The 9,025-nt window shown below is 31.8% G+C and overlaps 1 protein-coding gene and 2 non-coding genes across 3 annotated transcripts; all 3 read right to left on the reverse strand.

The window, feature by feature from the left end:
* Window positions 1–588: 588 nt before the first annotated feature.
* On the reverse strand, window positions 589–8,463 carry LOC119680927 (integrator complex subunit 8-like). The gene is made up of 13 exons (XM_038093951.1): window positions 8,201–8,463; window positions 7,900–8,139; window positions 7,726–7,845; window positions 7,419–7,539; window positions 6,644–7,352; window positions 6,343–6,574; window positions 4,904–5,163; window positions 4,598–4,843; window positions 4,122–4,528; window positions 3,943–4,061; window positions 3,229–3,401; window positions 2,988–3,158; window positions 589–771 (listed from the first exon to the last, which is right to left on the reverse strand). The coding sequence occupies exons 1-13, from the start codon at window positions 8,313–8,315 to the stop codon at window positions 652–654; spliced, it is 3,033 nt and encodes a 1,010-aa protein (XP_037949879.1). The 5' UTR covers window positions 8,316–8,463; the 3' UTR covers window positions 589–651.
* Trnak-cuu lies at window positions 839–911 on the reverse strand. Its single transcript has one exon. It is a non-coding gene; the product is annotated as a tRNA-Lys (tRNA).
* Window positions 2,759–2,831, reverse strand: Trnak-cuu. Its single transcript has one exon. It is a non-coding gene; the product is annotated as a tRNA-Lys (tRNA).
* Window positions 8,464–9,025: the final 562 nt, after the last annotated feature.

Genomic DNA, 9,025 nt, shown 5'->3' on the forward strand with positions numbered 1-9,025 from the left:
ATATCTTGTGTGAAACTGAACGACAAATTACAGTATATAGTTTCAAACTAATAATATGATGTACTCTTCTCCATCCAGTTAGAGAGATATTCTTCAAGACTCTAGGCTGTATGCGTTTCAATGAAAACCAGTCGGAGGTGCTTAACCTATCCTACTGACAATCAGCTTCAATTTCAATTCAGAGTTCCCAGAATCTTCAGGTGTTAGTACTATTTAATTCAATTTTTAAAAGATGACAGTTAATGGGAACGTGTTTAGTTAAGAATGCAGTGGTTAATCAGTTTTTAGATCTATATTTTTACGACTAGCAGCATGTTTATTGTTGATTGGAATGTGTCTTCAGTTTTCGGCATTGGTTTATTACTTGTCGAAATTGATGCTTAGAGATATAATGGATTCGAATTTAATATATAATACATAGAGATATAAGAATTACAGGAGCATTCAGTTCCTATATTGTAAAAAAAGAACATATTTTTGTGAACCATTCTAAAATTTATAAAATACCAATATATTTATAAAATTTTAATTTTGTAACAAAATTTTTAAACTTATTTTATACAATAATTTATACATAACTTAAACGTTATACAGATTTTAATACGGATATACGGATTCTTACTCATATATTTACATTTCTAAAATGCAATTTTATAATAAATACTGTTTAGCTAAGGCACGCAAAAATCGTGTTTTTCTTACTGCGGCCGCTTGATTTTTTATTTCTTCATTATTGTTAGCATTCAACTCCAAGGAGCTCATGATGGACATCTGCAAAAAGGATAAAAAAAAGTGAATTAAAAAAAATTATTTTTAAATAAAAAGGAAAAGAAAGTCTCGCCCAACGTGGGGCTCGAACCCACGACCCTGAGATTAAGAGTCTCATGCTCTACCGACTGAGCTAGCCGGGCATTAAACTGTCGATGTCAAATATTGAGTTTTGTTATAGAATGAGGATTGTACAAATGAATTTAATAGATAGCCCCAGATATACTATATCTGGTAGAAAATATAAATATATTATTATTGCTATTATGTTGAAGCTGTTTTGAGCTAGTGCACTTAAGCACTTATACTCTTTTTTAAATCAAGGTTTCTTTAAAACCCCTATCTACACCTTGACTAGATTATTGTTTATCACTTCATCAGACTAAGCAATAATTGACCTTAGATCTGCATACCTCCCCGAGGAGCCTGTAACCATTCTGAGATTTGATAACGCGGTGTTGGTTAGTCTGTCAGATTTCGTAAATAATTTTAGGGCTTATCCTTTATGTATTTTTTGATGGGATCATCTTGATTTCTCCAAGAGAAATACACATTAAAAATTTATGTATCTCAATATTCTATTTGTAAGATATGGACTAAACTTGATGTATACTTTATGTTTGTCGTAACTCTGCTCACAATATAAGCGTGATTTCAAATCGTAGATAGGGTTTGATATAGAAAACCGTCAATACGTAACTTCATAAAAAAATTAACACGAAGTTGAATCAAATTATTGTTTTTTTAGCCAACAAGAAATTTGTCTGGAATTCTAACGTTTGATAAGTTATAAATCAAAAGCAGTTAAATCATTTAATCAACATTAAATTAAATTAATCTTAATGTCAACCGATGGAAAAGTTTTAAATTGAGAGTCGTGAAACCACTTAAAAGCGAAATTAAACCCCTGAAAAATTTAGGCTACATTTAAAGTTGTCAGAAAACATCTATAATAAACGCAATGATTATAGTATCCACTTTAATGTGCTCTTAAGGATGTGTTGTTTACTTTTTCTGGATGAATCAACAGGTTCACTTGGTTGAGTTGCATTATTTAAATACTTTTATTTTAACATTCGAAATTATAGCTTCATATGAAATCTTCTGGAGCAACCTTGATTGTAAATTACAAAGGTTTCGCGTCTATCTTTAAAGTTTAAAAGCAAATTTACTATAATCTTCGTTAACTACTTTCTGTGCTAAGCAACAACCATATCCCTTTATGTATATATTTATGTACAAAAGATGTACTCAAGTCATCAAAACAATTTGTCTATAAAATTATTATCACAAATACAATCGTCTGGTTTAATATCTGGTCTAATACTATCAAATGATTATAGGATAACCATTTATGCGTTACTATGATCATGGTTATAGCTTATCTATAAACGCTAACATTCTAAAATATGTTAAGAGCTTAAAGTTGATTAAAAAGATTTGCTTTAATCAGTATATAAAACTATGCCGGATATATAAAAAGAGGAGCTATCATGCTTTGAAAACGAATTACTGAAAAGGCGGTTACCGAGGGGAGAGCAGCTCTGTTCGGTTAAAAAAATTGTCTTTAAGAAAATATGTACTTTATAATAAAAATATAACTGGGTTGGGACTTGTATCATTAAATAGCTAGAAGAGATGTTTGATTATGAGAGTGTCCGTTTACAGTGATCAGAGTTTTCACTACATATGTTTTGAGATTCCAAAGCTATAAAAATCTGATAGATTTTTGTATCCAAGTTTCAAGTGAATAATTTATTTATCAGAGATCTTTTTATCATTATTTTAAGACCCTAAAGTTAATACCACTTATGTAGCTGTATTATTAAGGCAATTGCATAATGTTACAAAAAACTCTTAGGGACTGCTAAATTGTTAGCAGAGATATTGTATTATATACATTTTTAAATTATATTATTTTTTAAGATTTGTTTTCTTTTTGCTAATAAATTGTTTTATCATATTCTTTTGCAACAAAAAAAAACTTATTCGCCCAACGTGGGGCTCGAACCCACGACCCTGAGATTAAGAGTCTCATGCTCTACCGACTGAGCTAGCCGGGCATATTCTAAGTTTTTGTCAAAACCTTATGTCGAGCAAAAGGACACCAGTTTCTAAGGAATTCTGTACTACAAGGACATCCTACTTATTGCCACAAAATAAAAATTGAATATGTGGAAACATACAGAAAAATTAAAATAAATCATTAATCATCTTACGGCTTCTAATTTTCGACTGTGTTCTCCCCTTTTGGCATGTAAATTAATAACAAATTCCAATAAGGTTGCATCCCAAATACAATTGTAATAGGCGTCCATCGCATCCGTAAAATTGCAAGATTTCTCTGAAAGATTCTTATTCACTAAACTGTAGTCAATATCGTCCATGAACTATAATAGATAATAATAATAATAGTGCAGTTAGTCTACAACCTCAACAAGATAAGAAAATGGTATTTACCTGACACAAAATGGTTGCTTGTGTGAAACAACCTAAATTGACCGCACAACGCATCATTCTGCGTATCAGAAAATCGTCCGCAACATTTCGTTGCAACGGGCTATGGCAGTATTCAGTACCGGATATCAACGCATTAACATAGCAACGCATTGCAGCTTCATTATTATTATTTGCTGTGAAATAAAAGAAAATATATATATCATATTATATGTATTAAAATGTACGTAAAACTCTGAAACTCATATCATATATATATTATCATATATATAATATTGCTTTAAGATTAATAGTCCTCTAGACAAATACAGCATCCTCGTTGAGACAGCAATAAAATTTTCCACAGGTCTTCGGTTGCTATCTCTAGGAAAGAAGGACATGCACCAGAAACTGCTCTAGCCCAATTGAGTTCAGGGTATAGTCATGTGCTAAAACAGTTTCTTGGCACTTATAAATATGTCAATCTGTTTCCATGTCTCAATGCATACAATAATTTGCGCTGTATTGATCGTTGGTTTCGATCCATTAAAGTGAAAAGGTTTGTTCACCTCGACACACCCTGGTTTCAAACACAACCCACAGACTTTTCTACCATGACTTATTTCGAAAAACCTCTATTCTTCTTATTTACCCCCAACCTAATTCATATCCCAACCCATGTATTCGTATTTTGCAATTCCTTACATATATCTTCGGGTAACAACAACAACAACATACCAAGTTCTAAATCTCCTTTCATTTTCAGCCAAGCCAATGTTTGAGGATAATATTTAAGTGCTTCTGTTAGCAACCAATGCAATGTCTCACTTACAGCGCGACCATTGTATCCGGTATGACTACGTAAGAAATATGTTTAGAGTTTCTTTTAAATCTGCTATAACGCTTATTGTACTTACTTATTTATATTTGTTGGCCACAGCTGCATGAACTCCCCACTTAAGTCATTATTAGGATCTTCCTTTAAGAGATTCAAAATCTTACCCATTAATGATATGCATACAGAGAATAACGTTTGACTACGTATCCGTTTTAAAAACGGACGCAATCCCACGGAAGCAGGTAAACTTGGTGAATTGCGCGCACTGCCAGAACCATTGGTACGTTTGGGAATACTTACAAACATCGACAGCAATATATCCCATGCTTCTCGACTTACTTTTTTGGGACCCTTCATTTTTTCCATATCAGACATAGTTTTAGCAAACGCAATTGGCAACTCCAATTGTGGTAAGCATTTGTCCATAGCCATAACCGTATTATGCTCGCTTAAATTAAGCAGCATTACTACACAGCTCTCAACGATCTGTAATTTTTGGTTAAACGTTACAAAAATTCCTGCATTTCAATCAAGCTTCTTAATTATTCTTATTACCTCCATTCGCGGTATTATCGTCTCATTGGCTGCAAGTGCATTTAAACAATTTTTGCAACGATTGCCTATGGTTTGCAATTCCACGGGTTTGAGTTCCCAATCATCGAAGCATTTTGTTATTTGCAATAAAAGTATTTCCCATGTCACTAACTTCCCAATTTTTGGCCCAATTGACAAATTCGTATATTCTGTACGCTGCGTTTCATTTTTTAAGGCACCTAACAAGTGAAGCGCCACATTATATTCCTAAAAATATAGCTAATACTCTCAAAAACTTATTTTTCTCTAAAAGTTAATATAACTTGCATTTTTAAGTGCCTGCGTTCGAGATTTTCCCAGTAAAACATATGCGAAGTCCTGATGAAAGCTTGGAGGTGTTGATAATAGAATCGATTTAACGGAGATATGTATTTCCCAACTTGGATTTACAGTCCATAAAGGTTGCAGCGGATTTGTAGATGCTAATTGAACCAATAATGTACGTACAGACTTAGAATCTGTACAATTTATTAATTGGCGGATTTTGGAATGAACGTCAAAATGCCGTGATACTTCGTGTGGCAAACCTAATAGATTAATTTAACTTCATTAATTTTCAAAATTTTAATTTTATATAAATTTATATATAATTGGTGACTTTCAGTAATATTGTTATAAAAAATTATTTTCCTCCTACTCCGCTAATTATTATTTCAGTTATGCTTATTGTTGCCAGAGTTGAACCTTGCTTATGCCTCTACTAGACTTTAGGCTGGGAAAGAAGAATGTAAGAATTGAATGATGTGAATTGAAATAGTCTGAAATTTTTGAATTTATTTTGGATTCATGATTAAAAATATTGGCACCTCAATGAAATAAAGCTACAAATTAAATAGTATAATCACTAGTTTGATGAGCAAAGCAAATAAAAGCAGCTTGTTTACGTATTTTAAATACAATAAAGGAGTATTGGGACTCTGTAGAAACCCCCCAGCTATCAAAGAGTAAAACTGCCAAGATACACTGACTCGAAAAAGACTCAACATGAACATGAACATGAACATAAAAGGATGTATAGGTTAAGTAAAACTGATTTGCTGTAAGCTTTACATAGGTTCCTATATTGGTTTCTATATATTGTCTATTAGTATCTCTGTAAAATTTTATAGTAGTATTTTGATATCTTTTGTGAATCTTAGGAGTGCTTAACGATCCACCATTGGGATGTTCTAAAACTTTACAAATTGAAAGTTGTTAAACATATTAAGCAATTTGTGATAACGCAGGTTATAAACTTAAGAGATATATCGTAGAGATATATCCTAGTTGTCTGCATTTTATGCATTGTTGTTGTTATTGTAAAAGGAATTACAAAACGACTACATGAGTTAGGATGTGATTAGTTGAGATGGAGCCGAAAGAGGAAGTTGGAAAGGACATTGTTTCGGATATGGTAGGGTTAACTGCGTGGGTTAGTCGCAATCGAATCTAGAATGGCTCGAGGTAAAGAAACTGAACATTTCAATGGGTCGTAGCCAAAGATCAATAAGGCTTAAATTAGTATGTACATTAGGGCATAATTACTTGCATTCGTCACTTTTAGTAAATCTGCGACAGTTGTGTATTTGAGAGAGTGCGATAAATAAACAATGTATTAGAAATTAGCTGAAATGTTCCAAATTGTGGAAAACAACAATTGTACTTGTAACACAAAATGACACTATTTGCATCACTATATTTTTATTGTTATTGAATAAATACTATACCTTCAGTCAAAATTGTCCAATCGTTGCTCTTAGCAGATTCGTCCACAACTATTGTCTCTTTCACTATATGACGGGCGATTTCTTCCAATTCGACATTCGTAAATAATGTATGTTTCTTAAGCTCATTAAGGTATTCAGGATTCGAGTTCTGCTCATACATTGTATTGATTACAAAATGTTTCAACTTATTTTGGTCAGTCGGTGTACAATGTGGATACAATACAGTGATAGCCTTTAAAATGAGAAAACTTATTAAAAAAATTGTACCAGAAATTAGAAAGCATTTTAAAATGATATTTACATCTAGAATTGTTGTCCAAGACTCGATTTGTTTGTACTTTTCGAAATATTCTACACATGCAAACATTTTGCCCTTTTCAAATATTGAACGTACGACGTTTAGTGCCGCCACTTGTAGCTTTAGCAGATTATATTCCGACGAGTTGCGTAAATTATTACATTCAATATCTAGTTCTACATTACGACGTGCAAAGAAGGGTATTTCCCGTGCTAAATTATCCTCACTTAAAATTTCAATTATATTATTAAAGTCATTTATTTGAGATAAACTAAATCGTTCCATTAAGGTTTGGCCTTTCATACTGACACCACAAGCCATAAGATAACTCTCAAGCTCATTTTCGTTGAGCAGGCAAAATATATAATCTTCAGGTTGCTTGGATTTTAGCTGATATTCTCTCCTCATCTCGAGAAAATTTGTGTAACACTGTTGAACCACTTCACGTGCTAACCTGTATTGCTTAGTGTATAAATAAAAGTTAACCATATCGAATTGTATTTGGGCACGGAGTTCAAATTTGGAAATTTGTTGCATGAAGTCGAAATTTTGTTTTATGTTATCACTATTAGAATGAAGCGGTTGAAACGTTTCGTTTGTAAATACATAGAATGGTTCTGTTGATTTACAAAGTTCCGTTAAATAATCTATGCTGTCTTTTGGAGCAATGTCTGGCGCAAAATGTGTATGCAATGGCTCGACAGGTACAAACCTATAAATCAATTATTAATAAGTAATTTAATTGTTCCAGTGAATTAGTGATTTTTAATTTAGTTACATATTGCCTATAGTGGGTCGCGCAGATTTCATAGCAATGTCCTTTAATATCTGCAATCTTAACACCCAACGATGATAGAATGTGAATGCAAAACGTGCAGCTCTTTCGTTACCATCAGCGGCTACAAGTAAATAATTGAAAATGCTGATGAAAAAACAGTCTTTCGTTTTAATTATTTACAATAATAGTAATGTATTAGTAATAATTATTCTAATTACTATTATAATACATACTAATATTTTTAGTAATGGCTTATATTTTCAAATTTTTCTTAACGCAAATTATAGTGATAGTGATTGTAGCTTACCTATTACAGGCTGGAAATCAGCTGGTAGCGGTATGGATATTAGTTTGCCACAAGCTAATGTTAATAAATCCCGTAATAAATATAGTTGTTTTGATGTTGGTAAGTTCTTCTCCAGAAAATCTGTTAAAAAGTTTTGTTATAAAATGGATATTGACAAACGTGTATGTTCGTTACCTAAATCCCATTTTAGCCATGTTGCAACCTTCAGAGCTAAGATTTTTAATGCCAATTGTTTGCGTTGAATTCGGAGTCCTTCGATAGCTGCTGGTTTTTTTTCTTCGGAATCAATATTCATGGGCCCTACACCTGATATGTTTTCAGAATCTGACGCAGGCATATTGAATTCATAATTTGGCATTAAGGTATCCGGAGTCATTGAAATAAATTCTGTTAGTAGCGCAACGGCACTTGGTTCTGTTGTACGCAAAACGAATTATTAAATAAGTTCAGTTTTAATTTTAATTAATATTTTTACCAGGTGAATTTTTGCTCAAGTGTTTTGTTATTTTGTGCGGATCTAGTAAAAACTCAAAACATAGTACGGTTTCTGCAGCCAAAGGCACAGATTTCGGTTTTAATGGATCATCCATTATATTAATAATAATCTTATTTGAACGGGTAATAATATGTTTTGTATTTGTATTTCATCTATAAATGTTGCGTGTTAAATAAATAATCCAATCAGCTGTTAGCGTGTTTAACCGGCAGTATCGCGTTGCCAACTGCTTATTTGTAATTTAAAAGAAATATTTAAAAACGTTTTATGTATAACTGATTAAAAAATATTTTAACATAAAAAAACCTTTTTATTTTTTATTTATTCAGTGAAATAAAATTATGATTTAAATTTTTTTTCTATATATAATGACTTGGACAAAATAAATAAAACGCACATTTAGGTTATAGTACATTCATATTGTCTCCTTTAGGCACTTGCTCATTTATAACAATGAGTGAACGTGCACATTATAATAAACTCATTTATGCACCTGCTAGAACTTTTATAAATTCCACTTAATAATTCATCACACAAAAAATTAAATATATAATTGATATTTTAAATTATTTATATAAGGGATATTCAGGATGTCTGATTGTTTAATGTGTATAATTGCAAATTCAAATAATCGTGAATACATATTCAAAACAGCTCGTATTTATTTCCTTAAAAACATAACTCAGATGCGATAGGCATAATTTTAACAATGCCAAAAAAAAAATGAAAAGCAGAATATATTCACATTGTCCGACATTGTTAGATGTAAAATAAATACAATATCAAACAATTTCACAAGTACCG

Source organism: Teleopsis dalmanni, chromosome 2 (genome assembly GCF_002237135.1).
Source record: "Teleopsis dalmanni isolate 2A chromosome 2, ASM223713v2, whole genome shotgun sequence".
Lineage (NCBI taxonomy): Eukaryota > Metazoa > Arthropoda > Insecta > Diptera > Diopsidae > Teleopsis > Teleopsis dalmanni.